Source organism: Callorhinus ursinus, unplaced genomic scaffold (assembly GCF_003265705.2).
Source record: "Callorhinus ursinus isolate GAN/ISIS: 27379988/994484 unplaced genomic scaffold, GSC_fseal_2.0 scaffold12, whole genome shotgun sequence".
Lineage (NCBI taxonomy): Eukaryota > Metazoa > Chordata > Mammalia > Carnivora > Otariidae > Callorhinus > Callorhinus ursinus.
The window spans coordinates 5066147-5087252 of record NW_027397074.1 but is presented as its reverse complement, the minus strand read 5'-3'; the positions used below and the strand labels follow the sequence as shown (position 1 = coordinate 5087252).

At 36.4% G+C, this 21106-nt stretch overlaps 1 protein-coding gene across 2 annotated transcripts in view; it reads right to left on the bottom strand.

Moving 5' to 3' along the window:
- RELN (reelin) overlaps positions 1–21106 on the bottom strand; it is a 499645-nt gene that overhangs the window by 240262 nt on the left and 238277 nt on the right. For both annotated transcript variants that reach the window (XM_073898696.1, XM_025873239.2), the window contains exons 6-7: positions 19184–19262; positions 1622–1718 (exon numbers count right to left, since the gene is read on the bottom strand). In XM_073898696.1, coding sequence (XP_073754797.1) covers positions 1622–1718; positions 19184–19262 — 176 coding nt within the window. The remainder of the gene's footprint in view (positions 1–1621; positions 1719–19183; positions 19263–21106) is intronic.

The window sequence follows — 21106 nt, the reverse complement described above, 5'->3', positions numbered from 1 at the left end:
TCTAATGCTCAATAAACTGAGGAATAGTGAAAACAATCAGGATTAAAATATACATGGGTCAAATAAACTAGATACTTCAGTTTTTAGTTTAGAAACTGTAGAAGTAAGAATTCTAGCATTATATTCTTAGAGATGTTTATTTCTTATTTATCGGTAGAAACAAAAAAGAACTTGCTAAGCATCTCCAGAAATATTACCAAATGGGAGAACATTCTTAAAAAGGCATTTATTCTAAGCTCAATTAACTATAGTAAAATTTTATTTTGTTTAAAGGTTTACAGCTAATTCATTCAGTCATGGTACATTATTTAAAATGCACTAGCAAATCTATTTTTTCAAGAAGAACTTCACTACCACAGTCACATTTGTCTGCAGGAATATTATAACACCTTGTGTGACTTGAATTATGAACATCTATTATTTTAATTTGCATCCAATTAATTCTGTTTGTGTTCTAATTTCAGCTAAAAATTCTTCAATTTGTCAATGTTCTGCAGCTCTTATCTTTAATAAATTAAATGTATCCATTGCCATGAAAGGAGTATTCAAGCAGCATAAAATAAGAACCATGTTATAAAAATTAATTGACTTTCACTTTGATAACTAAATCTTCTTCTAATTGCCTAGCTAGTTTTTCTCCCCTTTGTATTGTGGAAGCCCGTCTTCTGGCCACTTTTAAAGTTAATGAATTTGAAACACAATGTGTTTTGTAGGGGTGAAAAATACAACCTGTTAGAAGCGCTAAAGCTCCAGCTGAAAATCAGAAAAGCAAAGCGTTATAAGAGACGCTCTGAGTAGAACACTTCCTGCAAACAAATTGAGCCAGGAGTATAATATAACAATTGCTTTTATATCCTTTTTCAAGAATGTGAAATGTAATCTTTCTGCCAGAACCAAGTAACAACAAAAGGCTCATTAACTGTATGCCGATGGCTAGTGGTTTCATTGCTTTTAATTTAGAATGCTCATGTTTCATTTTACATATGATGCAAGAACTTCTCTTCGGCAGGCAAAGTCTAATCAGTCTAAATTAAAGGAAAGTAACATGCTCCTAAACAATCTGGCATAAACCAAAATTTGTTCAAAACTAGTTTATTCAGTGCACTTTCACTTCTTAAAAAAGATTCAGTAAACTTCCTCTGTGGTTGGGACACAAAGTTTTAAAATAATGTCATAAAGTTGCTTGTCTAACATTTTTGGCTTGCAAAGAGAATATAGGACAGGTAAAAGTAAAGCTTTATACAAGAATTTAGAAAGCCATAAATTATTTACATATGATAGACACATATGTGTGTCATCTATGTTACATGTATGTCATACTCATATTTTTATATGCAAGTGATTTTATACCCATATTTTTAAAAAGCCATCTAATCATAATGATGCACCATGTGTATCCATTGATGCTGCCCATTTTATTACTGAATTTTTTATTTTTACTTTTGAAAATAAACTATAAAACCACTGTTCCCCATTTTGAGATGTTTGTAATAGGATTCATAATATAAACAATGCTGTGAATTTTCATATGACTTATAAGAGCATAAAAGAATCTTTTGTTGGCAAAATCTCCATAAAGACAGTGTATCTGGAATAATGTACATAAATAGCATGTACTTACCAATTCTCTCGGACCATATGGCTCACAGAAGGTGACAGCATTGCCATGCATAATTGCACCACACTGTTCTCCAGTCTCACAGTTGTTACATTCAACCCTGTGAGAACAGAGAACGCACCCCCAGCCTGAGAATTAAGTAGCACAAAGTGGTTTATTGCTCAGGTAAGGAAAGATGTAAGTTACTGTTAATCGGTTCAAATCAACATTTTGGGGAAGGTTATATTTTTTTTTTTTTGTATTGTGACATGTTTCTGCAACATGAAACCAGGAAGGCTTGAACTAAAATCCCTGTTCTTTTGGTCACTCGCAGTGGTGGGCAAGTTACTTAATCTCCCAAAGTTTTGGTCTTCTCATCTGTACAATGAGGATAATACTGACCTAAATCTCACCTGAGGATTAAACAAGAGAGTGCATGAAACACAGAGTACAGAACCAATCTCCTAGTAGGCACTTAATAATGGCAGATGGTTGTTTTTATTAGTAATTACATATAATATATACCATATCCAATCAAGGATGTTTGCAAATATTAACGTTAAACAAAGTAATACACACTTAGGTAATGAACTAAAACTTGTATCTCTGAAAACACAATATGTTTTACCAATTTTAATTTTCTTTTGAGTTGTTATAAGCATAAATGTTTAAAATTACTGTCTTCAAATAAATCTGAATGTCTATAAAATATACCATGCTAAAAATAATGGAATCAGATTACATTTAATTTACATATTAATATGAAATATATACAAATTCTAAATCAAGCAAATTTTGGATACTGAGTTGATACATTAACCTTGCAAATAATTTAATTAGCTATTTTTTTACTACTTTAAAATGAAGTGGTCAATACAATCTTAGGACAGAATCTCAAATATAAATTTATTCATGTTTTTAGTAGAAATTGAAGGTATGAAAATTCTGGATTTGACTTTGCATATTTACAGTAACACAGTGCTCTGCATGGTGACATCTCAACCTACAATCATTACATACCTAACATGTAGATAGATAATCCATGTTTCCTCTGTCTGAACCTCAGACCACATGAGAGCTATATTTCATGCAGAAAGGACGTTTTCAGAGTTTCACATTCTAGGGGCCAAACATTGTGGAAAGGGCAGCATGCCCTTTGTTTTGGAGATTACCGTGTTTCACCCTTTCAACTATTTGCTAATTTCAGAGAAAGAGGGAGTAGGAATTCCCATTCAAGGAGGAAGAAGACAAAAGTGTAAAAAGATACCAGATATCCCATAAAGCCAAGAAGCAGAAGCACAGTAAATAAGTGAAAACTTAGCAAATAAATGTTAAGTATTTCCTACATGTGAATTGCATGGATTAAGTGATTGGTATTATTCTTTTGAGCTGTGTTCCCATAAGCAGATCAATAATGTCAAGAACCTTTGATTTTTTTTTTTAGAATAAACAGAGAACAATTTCTGATATGAAATTTAAAATGCCAGTACTCATAGCATCACAAATCTTAGTAGGAGATTTAAACCTTCTCCCGATTACTGTGAGCAAAATTCTAAAAAAAATCTTTGACATTAGAAAAGACATAATAGTAGCTTCATAAAGGTGATAAACGGATCACGGTTTTATGCCTGACATGTTGTATTCCACAAATATCTGTTGAATGAAGGAATATAAGAAAACTTCATAAACAGTACTGTTATTAAAGGTTGAGATCTTAGAATAGGACCTGCACAAGGCTAACATGATGTGTTAGTGTGTTAGCTATAATAATAATAATATTAATATATTATATATAATTATAAATTATATTTTATTATAAATTTTCACCATTTTCATCTAGAACTGGTATACTAGGTTTTTTCCCCACAGAGAACCTATTACATGAACTTCTTATTACACTTTTTCTATCTTTAAATTGTACATTAATGTTTTCAAGGAATGTGATTGTGATAAAAGTACAGAAGTAACACAAAAATTTTAGTGGGGTTCTTACTTAGTGATAGATGAGGATTATTTGGCCTCCAGGTCACTGTGAAATGGCTTGAGAGAAACATCAACTTTGAAAGAGAAAAATTTTAAAAATGTTCAACCCTCACAATGACTATCTGCCATTTTCCTTCAGTGACTGTAAACTAAAATCTTCGTTGTTGGTGAAAAGCTGGAAGATTTTCCTCTAAGATCAAAAACAAGACAAGGATGCCCACTCTTGCCACTTTTATTCAACATAATACTAGGAATCCTACCCACAGTAATCAGACAAGGAAAAAAAAAGGCACCCAAATTGGTAAGGAAGAAGTAAAACTGTCATCTTTTGCAGATAACATGATACTATATACAGAAAACCTTAAAGACTACCAAAAAACTATTAGAACCAATAAATTAATTCAGTAAAATTGCAGGATACAAAATTAATATACAGAAATCCACTGCATTTCTATACACTAATAACAAACTAGCAGAAAGAGAATTAAGAAAATAATTCAACTTACAATTGCAACAAAAAGAATAAAATAAAATAATCCCATTTACTATTACATCAAAAAGAATAAAATACCTAGGAATAAGTTTAACCAAGAAGGTGAAAGACCTGAACTCTGAAAACTATAAAATATTTATGAAAGAAACTGAAGATGACACAAATAAATGGGAAGATATACTATGCTCATGAATTGGAAAAATAAATATCGTTAAAATGTACGTACTAACCAAAGAAGTCTATAGATTCAATGCAATCCCTATCAAAATGCCAATAGTATTTTACACAGAACTAGAACAAATAATCCTAAAATTTATACGGAATCACAAAAGACTCCAAATAGCCAAAGCATTGTTGAGGAAGAAGAACAAAGCTGGAGGTATCACAATTCCAAAATTCAAGATATACTAATCAAAACAATATGATACTAATACAGAAACAGATACATAGATCAATAGAACAAAATAGAAAGCCCAGAAATAAATCCATACTTATATGGTCAATTAATCTGTGACAATGGGGGCAATAATACGCAATGGGGAAAAGACAGTCTTTTCAACAAATGGTGCTGGGAAAACTGGACAGCTACATGCAAAGAATGAAACTAGGTCACTTTCTTACATCATATACAAAAATAAACTTAAAATTGATTAAAAACCTAAATGTGAGACCTGAAATCATAAAAGTCCTAAAAAAAAACATACGCAGTAAACTCTTGGACATGGGCTTAGCAATATTTTTTTGGATCTGTCTCCTTAGGCAAAGGCAACAAAAGCAAAAATAAACTACTGGGACTACATCAAACTAAAAAGCTTTTTCACAGCAAAGGAAACCATCAACAAAACAAAAAGGCAACCAAGTGAACAGAAGAAAATCTTTGCAAATGATACATCTGATAAGGGGAAAATATCCAAAATATATAAAAACTTATACAACTCAACACCAAAAAACTAAATAATACAATTAAAAATGGGCAGAGGATATGAACAGACATTTTTCCAAAAAAGACATAGAGAGGGACAATAGATGTATGAAAAGATGCTCAATATCACGAATCATCAGGGAAATGCAAATCAAAACCGAAAAGAGATATCACCCTCACATCTGTCAGAATAGCTAATCAAAAAGACAAGAAGTAACAATTGTTTGTGGAGAAAAGAGAACCACTGTGCACTGTTGGTGGGAATGTAAATTGGTTCAGTCTCAATGGAAAATGGTATGGAGGTTTCTCAAAAAATTAAAAAAAGAAATACCACACAAACTAGTAATTCTACTTCTGGATATTTTCCCAAAAAAAAAAAATATTAACTCAAAAAATATTAACCTAAAAAGATAAATGCACCACTATGTTTATGGCAGCATTATTCACAATGCCAAAGATTCGGAAGCAATCTAAGTGTCTATCAATAGATAAATGGATAAAGAAGATGTGATGCACACACACACACAAACACACATACACACACACAGGAATAATACTCAGCCATAAAAAAGAATGAAATCTAGCCATTTGTGACCACATAGATGGACCTAGAGGGTATTGTTGTAACGGAAATAAGTCAGACAGAGAAAGACAAAGACCATATAATTTCACTTACATGTGGAATCTAAAAAAAAATAGAAACAAACAGAAAGAGATTCATAAATAAATAGAGCTGGTGGTTGCCATGGGGTGGAGGAGGAATGATATAAATAAGTGAAGGGAATTGAAAGTTACAAACTCCTAGTTATAAAATAAATAAGTCACAGGCATATAAGATACAGCATAGGGGGTATAGTCAATACTGCTGCATAATTTTATATGGTGACAGATGGTAACTATACTTATCATGGTGATGCATTTCATAATGTCTATAAATGTCAAATAAGTATGTTGTACACTGGAAACTAATATAATATTATGTCAACTATACTTCAATTTTAAAAATATAAGATAAACAGGCTAATTAATTAATAACAGAAGCATCACTGATGATACGAAGTCTGAGGCTTGAGGTTTGAATTCCCACAGCAATCATCATTCTACCTACAAATATTGATCATCAGTTTCCAAATCAACTGTATATCAGAAAAGTAACACACTCCCTTCCCTACAGCTTTTATGAAATGGGATTCAGGTGCAACCTAGAAGTCTGTATATTGTTTCAGGGTGATTTTAACATAGATGGCCTACAGTCTGGCATTAAGGAACCAGTGATTAGATAACAGACGTGTGATGCGTTTGATTTTGATTTTGATTTTGTAAGATAACAGAAGTTAAACACAAGAAAAAGCAAACAGATAACAGCCCTTCTCCCCACTTGGCTCAACAAGCCTTCCACACCTTTTTCTTCTTCATTGTGCTATATAGATCCAGAAACTTGAAATAAAATTTATAAAGTCATTGGTACCCTGTTGAACTTAAAGATTTAGAATTACCATGTATTTAGAATTACTCACTGGGCTGCTGCTACTTGGAAGAACAATGGCTTCAACAAGGATTGATGGAACAAATCCATCAACTTTCTACCAACGTCTTTTAAATGTCCTTTGCTTGAATTTCTCAGTCTGAGAAATTTATTTATAATTTATCCTGAATGCCCATGCCTCTGGGTGGCCAAATCCAACAGACTCTTGGCTGCCAATGTGTTATTTATTCATTCATCATTCATTAATTCATTCGTATAATTAACAAACTTGTATTAAGGACCTATAGGCACTGTGGTGAGCTTTACTGGTACAAAGACCAATAAAACAGCATCATTTTCAGAAAAAGCAGAGAAACAAGCACACAATTACAATATAGGGTGCCAATGCAATGATGTAACTGTTTATGGCCTTCTTTTATGTGCCAGATATTCTAAAGCCCATGTAAATTTCTCAACCTCTCTATAAGACCGTTGTCAGTGTCCTCGTTCTACTGATAAGAAAACTGAGCTTCAGAGAAGTTAAACATTTGCTTGTCACCCAGCTGCAAAGATGACAGAGTTGCAATTTGGCCCCGGGCCCGCTAACTCCAATGCCCATCACATTTTCCATAGCTCCTCACTCCTTATAACAGGAGTATGTACTGGCTATGATGGCACCTAACTCAGACGGAGGACGGAACGGAAAGTTCTCAAAGGAGGTGGTCCCAGATCTGGTCCTGAATGAGAACTGGGAGTTATTTAAGCAAGCAAGAAAGGTGAGGGTGTGATAGGGCACAAAGAACACAGAGATTATGACACACAAGTAGAACTGCCACTTTAGTGAGCTAGTATGACTGCAACCATACTGGTACATACAGAAGGGTGGCAAAGGATGGCACTGGAAAGTGGGAACCAGTTCATGGAAGGCCTCGTGCGCCATTTACAAAGTGATAGGTGTTATGCTACTAGTTCTACAAACAATGTCTCAATAAATTCATATAAAACCCCCTCCCTCCATTTTTAATCCCCATTGAGAGGATGTTAAAACTGAGATTTAGAAATATGAAATGACTGTCCAAGGTTATACACCTTATAAATTAAAGAAGTGGGATTAAAACTCTCATTCTATTTCCAAAGTCATGATACAAATCCAACTTTCAGTAAAATTACTCTAGCAAATGATGCATTTGAAGTAGAAAAAACCAGGACTACTGATATAACACAAGTAAGGTGTGACAGTGCCTTGAAATAAGGTAGAGATGGAGAAAAGTGGGCACTTTCTAGAGTATTCTTATTCAATAGAAACATAATGTAAGCCACATATGTAATTTTCAACTTTCTAACAGCTACATTTAAAAGTAAAAAGGGGGGGTGCTTGGGTGGCACAGTTGGTTAAGCATCCAACTCTTGATTTTGGCTGAGGTCATTATCTCAGGGTCGTGAGATCAAGCCCTGCACCGGGCTCCACACTCAGCGTGGAGTCTGCTTGAGATTCTCTCTTTCTCTCGCTCTGCCCCTCCCCCAGTCCATGCACGCTCTCTCTCTCACTAAAATAAATAAGATCTTAAAAAAAAAAAGTAAAAAGAAACAGGTGAAATTAGTTTTAATAATATTTTATTTAACCCAACATATTCAAATTATATTTTAACATGTAGTTAATGGAAAATTATTAATGACATAGCTTACATTCTTTTTTCATACTAAGTCTTCAAATTGTGGGGTGTACTTTATACTTATAGCACATCTCAATCCAGACTAGCCACATTTCAAGTGCTCAACAGCTTATGTGACTAGTGGTTGCCATTATTGGACACCACAACCCTAGAGAATTACAGGGCTTGGAAACTGACTGCTCTCTGGTTCTGCCCATAACTGGAGACGACCAGCTGACAATGGTTACATGTACCTGAACTTCAGAGAAAGGAGATCATCACTGATAACGACAGTTTAAGATGTATGGTTGAAATCACAGGAGTGCATGGGGGTCAGGAGAGAGGAAAGGATCTTACAAAGTGAGAAAAGAAGAGGTCCAAGAATGGATCCCAAGGGAACAATCAATCGTATTGCCTTTAGTCTGGTTTCTGGAGAGCTCTAACCATCATCATGACCCTTCAGTGTGTAGCAGTCTGAGCTTATCTCCTCTTCCTTTTCCATGATTATTGGCAGTGGGTTCATTTTGGTTCCTAAAAATCTGTGTTGCTCATCAAGGTGACTTTCCTAATAATGAATCTATAACATGACATTCCTTATATTTTTTCTATAAAGTGAAGCATTGTAATACTATGCATAGGAATGCCATTATCAGAAAGGAAAAGACACCATAATTTCATCATGAAAGAATGATCTTAATGGAGACTAGACAGTACAAAGGACAAGAAAACGTGACACACGTCAGAAAGAGAAGGTAAGTTTCGAAAACCTACAGATGTAAACAAACATTTAAACTGTGGCCTAACAATTGAATTTTCTCAGGAAAATGACCGGCTTTGTAAAGTCAGGTAGCATATTCTTCAGAGATTGGTGGGAAGAAGGAAGTTTTAAATAATCCAGTTAAACAGACTTTTTTTTTTCAATTTAAAAAGGAATGTGACCTCCCAGGCTAAGGATTAGAAATGAATTGCTTCTCTGCCTAATAGTTAAAGTAACCCTGAATATTCCCCTAATCTAAGAAAACTTCCCCCTTCTTTTCCCTTTTCCCACTATGAAAAACAGAACATAAAAATCTGACAAATACCATGAGGCATCATATGAACCGCATACCTCAAAATATATTCTGCCATGAACAGTGTGATTAAAAGACAATTTAAGGTAAATGCTTGCTATCCCCAAAGACCATGCAAAGCCTGAATCTATTAAGCCCTCTCTGAACCCATTTATCATCTGCTTAGGTTCCACATGAAGCTTATCTATTACTAGGGTTTACAGATCATTGCACGTTCAAGTTAGAGGGCATCTGAAATATCACTGAGTCACATCCTCATTTTACAAATGATAGAACAGGACTAGAATTCAGGTTCCCTGACTCCCTGTCCAACATTCTTCCCAGGCCACTCTAACACAGTCAGCAAGAGGAAAGAACTCTAATTCTCTAGAAACAATGTGCACTTAAGAAAAATGTTTGTCATTCTTTTTACTATCAGAGTTTATTTTGAAAAGCTACGATGACTTTTCTTAAAAGTTTTTTTTTTATTTGGTAAAAGGATTTTGTTATGAAGATGTACAAAAATAAGAAAAATATCATAGACATCACAGGAAATGTTAAGAATGAATTTGACTGAAGTACATCATCAAATTCAATATTCTTTTGCTTATGTACAACCTTAGATAATTCATCACAATTTTATTTTATTTTTTATTAGATTTTATTTATTTATTCATGAGAGACAGACAGAGAGAGAGAGAGAGAGAAAGAGAGAGGGAAGCAGAGGGAGAAGCAGGCTCCCCAAGGGGCAGGAAGCCCGATGCGGGACTTGATCCCAGGACCCTGGGATCATGACCTGAGCTGAAGGCAGACGCTTAACCATTTGAGCCATCCAGGCACCCAGATAATTCATCACAATTTTATACATAGACTATCACACTTCTTTTTTCACTCACAGAAACATAAAAGAATCAGTAAACATAAAGGCGGGTACTTGTTGACCAACACATCCAGGGTCAAACCATAAACATAAAAGTAAAAGAGAAAAAAAGAAATGCTTTGAACCAAGGTTTTGTTTTTCACTATAACAAGCTCCTTGGCAATTTGAAACTTGTTATTTGGTGTCAATTCTCTTTGTTTTTTATTATTTAGGTTGCTGTGTTTGTCTGGGATAAAGAATTATATGTGATGTGCATTTATGCTGTAGAGTATACCTCTGAAGGTATAATTAAGTTTTCAATCCTGATTGAAAAATTATTAGGCTGGAAAACATGCCAACTACCCGTTCAGTAGGCACAGAGGAAGCTGAAGTGAAATGTCCCTGGAGGATGCGGCCCCCATGTAATGCAGTAACTCACTTTTTAGGACTCTTAGGATGCAGGAAAGAGGAGGAGAATTAATGAGAAAATTGGGCTCCTTCACACAACAGGAGATTTATGAATGGTTGTTGGTGACATCATCCTCATAACAATAAATAAATAATTGAAATATTATTTTCTCAAGAGCAGTCTAATTACATGGCTCATTCTTCTTTTTAGAGCAGAGTGAAATCACTCAGCCTTTAGTCAGTCATTCTGCTGAGACAAGTTAATCACCTGGAAACTCACTGACAATCAGTTATCATCAAATTCTCATTTGAGATACATGTCATTTGTCCCCAAGATCGAGGACATCGGATTATCTCTCCAGAATTTATTGCCTCTGAAAAAGTCAGTGTCTGGGACTCAGCTTCAAAGAAAAATCCAGCATTCTATGAACCAGAATTGTGGATCTACCAGCATTTCTGAATGGAGATATTAAAATAATCTTAATATGTGTACTGAATAGAAAAAGTATTTTAAAATGGAAAAGGGAAAAGAAAAGAAAAATCTCTTGACCGCAAGGATAACAGGACTTTTCTCTCAGGAACCGCTCACACAGCATGTCTGACAAAATCTGATGTGTGAGTCTGCAAGGCAAGGACAGATCAGGGACTGGTGAATCCACCAAAGTAAATGGGACCCTGAGGGCCATTTGGTAGCTAGGCAGTCAGCTGACTTCCTCTGGAGACACCAAAGCTCCTGGTACTTTCCATTAAAACCTCAACAACCAGAAGATTCAACTTTTGACCACATTTTATACTAAAGAGACAACGTTTCATAATGAAGAGGGCATAACTATTTTCCTGTGAAAGATTAAGCTTAAAAAAAAAAACCCCTATTCTCTTTGTAAATGTAGAATATTTTTAGAAAAACAGCAAGGAAAGTTCACTCCATAAGATTGAGAATAATATCACCTTCAACGATGTCATGCCTTTTTTTTTTTTTTTAAGAAGCTAACACATGCCCTCAATGTGAAAATGACAAACCCCATTTACGGCTCATCCTCATTACTTCTCACTGAGGAAGCTAAGAGAGCTCTTTTTATTTCACTAGGGAGTTTTAAATTTTGATCTCTCCTTTGTTAACAGGTACAATGACAAATATTATTTGGGTTGAAAATAACCCTTCTAATACCCTACTACTGCATGCAATATTCTGACCTCCTACTATGGTGAATTCCACTACATGCTGCTTGAAGAAATATTTTCTCCCTTGTTTCAAATGTACTTGACATTTAATTCCATTGAGTGAGCTCTTACTTCTGTCATCTAAAATAGAGATTAAAGAAGGAAATAATAAGCCTCAAGATTCACACCTTATTTTATTGGTAGGACACCTCCTGGTTAACCTTTCTATTGTAGATGAAGCTTTTCCCCAGAGCAATGACATCATGGTAAGAAAAGAAGAGGAAGGAGGGGGAGGAAGCAGGAGAGGAAGGCTAGAGGAGAATTTTGTAATAAAAGAAAAAGTGATTAACAAAAGAGAAGAAAGAGTGAGAAAGAGTGGGAAGAGGTGAAGAAGTCAAGAGTGTGGAAGCGAGAGAAAAAGTAGAGGATGCACATAAGATCAGAATATTGGACCATTAAACTCTAAAAAAAACATCAAATTATAATTTCCTAACTCACAAATATACGGATATATTAGAGGTTCTGGCAAAGGTATGTCATCAGAGAAAAGATTTATTTTGCCTGACTGTTCTCACATATTCATGATCTCCCTTGGTCACCTGCTCTTGAAAAAAAATGTAAGGTTTGTGCTCTGTGTTACATTGGGTAAGTCTATGAGGTCATATGTCTTCTATGTGATCATCATTACCAACAAAATCTCCTGGAAATCCTTCAGCAGTGCCATAGAGACCTTGGTGTCCGTGGCTAGTACCCCCCTTCACCCAGTGCTGTCTTACTGCCCCTGAGCCTGTTGGACCTTGAGCAAAGTGGATGGACTTTTATCCAGTTTCCTTCCCAGTGACACCATTCATCGGTCTAACTTTTTTTTTTCTGATTTCTTGGAAACCACTTACATTGTGTTTCTCACACCTGGCTACTAAGTGGGGTCCTCTCTGTTTTTGTTTTTTCTTGGCGGGGGGGTCCAACATACCAATGAACTATGAAGTTATTTTACTGCTTGCTTGACTTGTTTTCTCTTATGTGCTGAACTTTTAATCACTGAATAAAGCTTCAGCTAGAAAAACTCACCCCCTCATCCTAAAACCTCTGTTTTTTTATAGTCTTTGTTCAGACAGTTCTTTTTCTCAAAGAAAATAAATTGTGATAAGCCAAATCACCCATGTTTTTGCTCTATTTGAGAATAATTGCTCCAATAAATTAGTATTTTCAAGAGACTATCAGATGCAGCAGAGTCTGTGATCTCCCTTTCGCTGGTCTTGTAGTATGATCATTTACAGATACAAATGGAAATGTTCTAGTATTTTCTTGATTCAGGCAATCTTACACAATGCCACCCATGGCTTTAGCTTCCTTAGCTACAAACTGAGGGGCTTTCTGTATGATAAACCAATGGGCAGAGGTCTTTATGTATCAGAGGATCCGAGACAACTTCATTTGCGTCTTTCTTCTTGATATCTCATATCCCTGTCGGCAACACAACTTACTCATCTAAGATGCTTCTTCTAAGGACTGACTCCTGTTCTTCCCTGGTCTCTGCTGAAAAGGACATCTCTGCTATTATTATTGTGCTGGAGGGAAAACATCTGTTGTTGTCAGGTTGCCATTTATCATCATGTTTTCTAACAGTCCCATGTTTCCCACTAGAACATCAGAGCCCAGTGATATTACAGCTCAAAATGCCTTCTGTGATCTTCAGAAAACAAGCATTAAAGGGATAATCTGTTAAGCGAAACAAGGACTCCTGCTTGACTTTGTAATTGCATGGAGGATAAAGACACTTCTTAAGAAAACTTAAGTCGTTTTTCAGAAATCATTCACTTTTTAGTTCCTTTAACCCTCTTTCTCTCTGAACTCTTCATAACTGCAAGTTATGAATCAATAATGCCTCCTCTTTCTTATTTTTTTCTCATTTTCTTATTGCTAAATTTAAAAATTTAATTAATTAATTGAGGTAAATTTGCACACGGTGAAATATATAGACCTCCTGCTTTGACAAGTGCACACATCTATGTAACCCAGGCCCCTAAGATATATATAACATATTTGTTAACCCCAGAAAGCTCCCCCTGCCCTTCCCAGTCAATCTCCTATCCCAGAAACAATCACTAATCTAATTTCTAGCACTTTAGATAATTTTAGCCTATTCTAGATTTCATTGAAGTGGAACCACATAGTTAAGATTAAATAAATAAATAAAATCTTTAAAAAAAAAGAACTATTTTGGGTCTGGCTTCTTTCATTCAACATAGAGTTTTTGAGATTAAACCGTGCTGTTTCAACTATCAACAATTCATTCCTTTTAATTGCTGAATAGTATTCCATTGTGTGGATATATCACTGTTTATCTATTGTCCTGCTGATGGGTACCTGGGATGCTCCCAGTTTGGGGCAATTAGTTATGTTTCCTTTTAATAAAACAAAATCAAAATTGTGCTCCATTCATATGAAATACGGGCAGTGCTTATATCATACGAAAATAGTTTAATTTATAAAAAGGAACTATGAAAGTATAGTTGATGTACAAGTAGTAGATGCTTAAGTGAAATGTTAATGAGATAAAACTTATTTGTAAGTCCTTAATTTCTTCTAACTTTAATTATATGAGGGTTTCTTCTCACTTCCCTTTTTTTTTTTTAAAGACATTATTTACTTGAGAGAGAGAGTAAGCAAAAGAGAGAGACAGAGCTCGAGCAGGGGGTGGAGGTGTAGAGGGAGAGGGAGAAGCAGACTCCCTGCTGAGCAGGGAGCCTGATGCAGGACTCGATCCCAGGACCCTGGAACATGACCTGAGCCAAAGGCAGACACTTAACCGACTGAGCCACCCAGGCGCCCAGTCACCTCCCCTTTTTTGGAGGTTGGAAGATTGTCTCTCTATGAAAAAGACACTCATGATCCCTTCCATCATATAACACAATCATATGATACTGGAGAGTTGTCTGCAGTGCTGATAAATTGGTACTGGTCTCGCCCCCTTGCAGGCAGTGGCACATTCAAATCGGTGAAGTTACCACTGCAGTGTAGAGGGAGACCTGCGGTCCAACATCAGGGAAAGGAGAAGTAGAGAAGCCTCACTCCCAACAAGCCTGAGCCCCCACTATATTCCCCTAAGGGGGTTTTTGTTGTTCTTTTCATTTGTAACTTGACTTGTCATCTCTCATTCAAACAAAGCAATGAGAAGTGCCTGGGGTGGGGGGATACAGTGCTGCTTTACTAGCAGAGGTATTTGGGGAACAAAGAGCAGAAGGACTCTATGCTCCTCATTTCAGAGAGGTAGAAGGACCCTAGCTGTGTAAACCAGAGCATAGCATCGCCAAGATGCCCATGGCCCAGATCCAGGAGCAGCAGAACAGTTTCCTTGCCCTCAAGCCGTCATCAAAACAGAGCCATGCCCTGAAGGGATGGTTATGACAAGGACAAAAGCTGTCTGTGTGGATCAGTCACCAAAGATGAGACAGGGAGACACCATGGGTAACTGCAGGGACAGATGCCTAGGAGACCAGAGGTACATCTTCATACCACCCCTGGCTTTGCAGCAATAAATCCTCTGAAACTTTGTTACAGCATCAGAAAATGGGAGAGGGTGAGCCAAAGGTGACTGAAATTAAGTTTTCACCACTGGTACGAGGGGGACAATAAAAAGAAATTAAGTTGGGTATGAAAGAATAAGTTTTATTTCTCTGATGCCCAAGTTTGTGGAGAGAATTTACATTTGTGTAAGCATAAACAATTTCTGGAAGGACTGGAAGAAACTAACAGTTGTTGCCCCTGGAGGAAGGGAATATAGGTGTAGTGTGGGAGGAAAGCTTATTTTTATCATTTGTTTTTTCATATTATTGGACTTTTTGCCAAGTACATTTATTAATTTTTCAATGAAATCTAATATTTAAACTAAGTAGACAGACAGGACATTCAATGTTGAATTGATGGAAAAAAAGTTTCTTGGTTCTCTTCCAACTGCTGCCAAACACTTGGAATAGTAACTGGGATGTTATGTTCATTCATAATAATAGTCATATTGTTTTATGTTCCTTGTTTTTTAGGTACAGTAATTTGTACATGAGATAATAAACTTGGCCATCAAAAAGTACAGGTAATGGAGTGAAAAAAAATTTGATTTTATTAGATGAAGTTAATGGAAGCAAATAAGTTGTGAGCGATCAATTTTTAAACGGCTCCTCCTCTCCCTCACTGCACAGACATTTCTCCTTTAGCTTGTCCTTAAAAATTACAAATTAAATAACACATATGATGATTTTCAAACCCGAGGGCAGAAACATGCTTATAAAACCAGTACATTTTTCTCTTGTGGCAAATTCTCTGATGATGTATTTAGTCACGGGAATTTGGCCAGAAGCTGAGCCCCAGACCCTCTGTTGTATGTGGTGGGGGGCCCAGAGTTCCAGAGTGGGCCCCAAGGTTTTCTCCTTCCCACATTGTCAGAGTTGCCCAGTGATTTCTAATTCTTCGGGGGTGAAGAGAATCAAAGACAAGACAATAAAGAGCAAAACTCACATGCCAGTACGTGTTCCAAGAAAACAGATTTCAGGAGAGTCAAGTCTATAGAGTTCCAAAATAAAGTAGGGCTTCGTTACTTTACTCTGATGTCCGTTTTTCATCCAAACGCAAAGAGGGAAGATTTGAGGACTCGCTTAAATAAACTGGTTGATGATTTTTAAACTAATAATGATTTGGGGTCATTTGTGGGCTTAGAGCAGGCAAGGAGAACAATGCAAAAGTCCAGCACAGGAGGAAGACAGGGAGGGAGAGAGGAAAGGAGGGAGAGGAGAGGTGAGGGAGGGACAGAGAAAGAAAGAAGGAGAGAAGAGAAGGAGGGAAGGGGAAAAGGTAGGGCAGGAGAGAGAGAGAGAAGAGAAGAGGGGAAGAAAGCACCTTTACCGAGCACCTACAATGCCAGCTGTGGCGCCAGACCTTTGCAGGCTCATCAAACTAGAACAATGCTGTAAAAACGGTCTTCGTCTCACTTCTACTGACCAGGAGACAGGCTCAGCGTGGTAAAGGAAGCTTCTCGCTTTTCTCAAGGTACTCTGCCGGCCCGTGGCGAGCTCGAGAGTCAGACGAGACACGCCTGACATCAGAACCTCTGCCACCTTTTGCTCAACAAAGTCATCTCCCAAAGGATGAGAGGTTCAGAGCTGGGGCTTTTCTTTTTAATCTTAAAGGGGCTACGGGAAGGAGACTGTGGGCAATAAGGGTTAAAGTAAAATTACTCTGAAGCATATTTGATAGAAAACAGAAGTACGTGGCTTTTTAAAGTTAATAAAAGGTGTTTTTGTTTTTCAAGTGGGAAAAACCTTAGCTTAAGTGAAAGGGACACAAAATCCATAACTTTGGTCAAGGAAGCATATATCGGATCAGTCATGAAAAAGGGTGAAGCAAAATCAATCACGTTTTATTGATTTCAAAAACAAGAGAATTTGAACCACATAAAAGTCACATTTTGTATCTGTCAAGAAAACTCAGTGAAGACAATGAATTAGCTTGACAGAAATGAACTTGCCTTGAAAGAAACAAATCATCTGATAACATCCATGTTAATGGAATATAAAACCCCAAATGTCAGGAGGAGGAGAGAACCTTTCCTGGGTACAGGCAGTGCTTAGAAAGTTTCGTTGGCCTCTTCCTAATAAAGCTTTTCAATTTATTTTAAGAAGTTTGTATTTAGGATATGTTCACAGGGAAGTGAAATTTTATTGATAAATTATATCTTAAATGGCATACAAATTATGAGACTTTATGACTCGGTGCAGTCTGATTTTTACTGGATAGTATGTAGATCGGTACTTCTTTCTAAAAAAGACAGAAGTTCCTCCATCTAGTACTGAAGCACCAGCCCTCTCTATATGTCATCTTCAACACCCAGGGTCAAAGACCACTTTCTCCAAGAAAATCCCACCAGAGTCGTCTTTTTTTTTTGGAAGTACGGTACGTATGTGTGTTATTTGTACCCCTCTATTATACTTAAGAATTTCTATCCTGGATTATAAGGTTTTTAAAAATATGTTCTTAGTATATCCTCTACTAAATATAAGCTACTTGGGAGAAGGAACTCTATCTCTTTTTAACTTACTGTATACATAAAGTGATTACTGCTTAATATTTGTTGAACAGTGAAAATAAAGAAAAACAGACATGAATATCATATGCTGACATTTGAGGATGGAATTCTAGCCTTTTTTTAATTTTTAAATTTGAGTATAGTGGACACATAATGTTACATTAATGTCAGGTGTACAACATAATGCTTCAGCTTCGTATGTGTACTGTTCTGCTCATCACAAGCGTAGCTACCGTCTGTCACCATACAATGCTATTACAATATCGTTGACTATATTCCCTGTGCTGTACTGTTTATTCCCATTCTATAACTGGAAGCCCATATCTCCCACTCCCCTGCACCCATTTTGCCCATCCCCCCCTTCCCTCTGGCATCCATCAGTTTGTTCTCTGTACTTATAGGTCTGATTCTGATTTTTATGTGTTTATGATTTGTTTATTCATTTGTTTCATTTTTTAGATTCCACATAAGTGTGAAATCACATGGTATTTATCTTTCTCAATCTGACTTATTTCCCTTAGCGTAATACCTTCTAGGTCCATCCAGGTTGTTGCAAATGGCCAGATCTCAACCTTTGTTATGGCTGTGTAATATTGTACCACACACACACACACACACACACACACACACACACACACACACATATCCCCGCCTTCCTTATCCATTCACCTATCAACAGACATTTAGGTTACTTCCATATCTTGTTTCTTGTAAATAATGCTGCAATAGACATAGCAGAGCATATATCATTTGAATCAGTATTTTTCACTTTCTTTCTAGCCTTGAGCATTGTTTGGATTTTGTTTGCAACATGAAAGTTTAAATTAGAGCTTCAAATTTATCTTGAACTTTTGATTGTGCATACAAAAACATTCAGTATCATAGAAAATCCACATTCAGACATTCCCTGAAATTACACAGATTGATTATAGCTCCAGGTTGATAGACCTATTTCTCCAGTCAGCAAAAATACAACAAATTGGCAACAAATCCATGCATCCATTTATGTATTCAATGAGTTTTTAATGAATGAGCTTGGTTAATTATTTCTTTGCTCTCAGATATCCCATGGAGTTGCACCTAAGCTACTTTCAAAGGAGAAACTGGAGTATAAATAATGACATGACCCAATAACTTAGAAATTAGTTGGAAGTATGACTCAAATCACCTGTCATTTCAGATAACCATTTCCCTTCTTTTGCTCAGCATAAATGCAATTATTAGACACGTTAAAGCATAGTTTTTTCTACATAAAGAACTTGTACAACTGAAAAAAAAATCTAACCATACACATGGCTTTGAGATGGCCCCTAGATTAAGCTCTTAAAGAAGTCATGAACTGGACATCATGCAGTCTACATTAAGCCCAGTTTCCTAGTTGAACAACTTACAACTCTCTCTGATCCCTTAGTGCTAGCAAGCAATTTAATGTTATGTAAGCTCCAAGGGAGACGTCAGCATCATTTTTTTTTTGCATTAAACAAACAAACCGAAGTGAGGCATATTCCTGTAACTTACCATATATTTGGATTCAACTCTAGTTGGTGGTAGGAGTCAAAGTCATCTCGTAGGATAATGCTGTCGCTATGTACTTCAGCTAAAAGAAAAATAAAATACTTAGAAAAAAGTTACACTACACAATAGATTTAGCTACACAGAAGTGTCAATGTGCTGCCTTTATGAGGAATAACAATATTTTAAATTAAAGCTGAATTTAAAATGAGCAGTTGATTATATTGTACTTGTTTTGCCCCTAAACTACAAAGGGAAAGGGTAAAGTTTCTGCTGTTTAGACACACAGAAGTCGGAAAACCAGAGTCCCCAAAGAGAAACCCTACCAAATCCTCACCAGCCAGAAGAGGCAGGAAGGCCAAGGTCAGTACTAACCTACAAAGAGGGGTCATGCAAGATTTGCTTCCCATAGCTCCATATGCCCAGAAAAGATTCAGTGTTAACTCACTTTACAGCATAGAAGGAGATGGAACATTCTGGCTATTTACCGTCGGCTAACATGGCTGGTGTTTAACCCATTTCCTCTTCTCTTTCCTACTATCCCTCTTGCCCTGGCTCATTTTCTCTCATTCCCTATATTCACTCATTTTTTAAAAATTTAATGTGTTGCAAATTGTTAGCAACTTTTTCCCCTCAGAGCTGCACTGGAGAAATGATCTACATGAGTCCATGAAAGTCCCAAGTAAAGTCATGTTAAAAGTCAGGATGAATACCAGGAAGCCATCTACAGTTTAAAGTATACCATCATTACACTTGAGATTGTATTAAATACCTATTTTCAAGCTTTAGAACAACTTTGGCCATTCTAAGAGCAAAGACTGTCTTCATAAACTATAGAATGTGTGGTATTTCCACTGAGTAGAAGGTGGGCAAGTAAAAAAATTTCATGGCTCACTTTTAAGATTCTATGAGAAATAATCACTATTTCTATTCAAGCTGTAAAGAATGAATTTAGTGCTTAAAAACCCTCTCTCATTTGATACCCGTGGTTTGCTTGGGAAGTTTGTTTTGGCTGTATAAATTCTCTGAGCCTGTATAATTTTGTTCAAACAAGTTTACATATGCTTTTTGGGAAAAATTAAAATCATAGGACGTGATTAACGAAAAAATAACCAAAAATTTTTATTATATATTTTATATTTTTTATTTATATTTTATAAAATATATTTTATATATTTTACTATATATATATATATTTGGCTCACTTGAAAATAATATGTTAATTCACTGGGTAATTAAAATCACCTCCAACTCTCAGGAAGCATACTTCCAGATTCTCTTTGGTGACACTGCCACCCACAGCCACCCTCGCTCTCTTGATTCCAGGTACACCAGCAGGTGAGCACATAACGAAGTCCGGGCAACCAGTGAATCAGCACGTATTAAGAGCAATGGCTGCTCAAACTCGGAAGCCTTAGGCACGACAACAGGGAGAATATGGATTTCCGCTGGAGAGAACGCTGTGATGTGTTCTGTGCGTGGGAGTGATTTAATGATTCCTCTGAGCCATCAGATGTGGGGCCTGAGATGCCTCCAGGGCACAGCTCTCCCAAACACCTAAACTGGCCGAGACACGGCTGGGCCACTGCGGGTTACCAGCCTGCCTCGGCTGCCAGAAGGCATGCTTCTAAGCACTGGCGTTCATCTGCCAAAGAAGAGCCCCAAGCTGTCGCATTACATAAAAGTCGAGCTTCTCGAGGCAGATTTTCCAAAGAGAAAAATAAATTAATTGGGTTTGTAGGTTGAAAGGAAGACCCCAAGAGACAAATAACTGACCCATCTCCAAGTCCCACCGCAAGAGACATCTGAAAAGGCTGGAGCCAGCCAGGATGATTTATTTTTCATTCTTATGACATAGTATAGTGTAGGAAATGGCTTTTAAAAGAATCTTCACTAACACAAATGGGAAACTGAACTCTTAAAGATCAC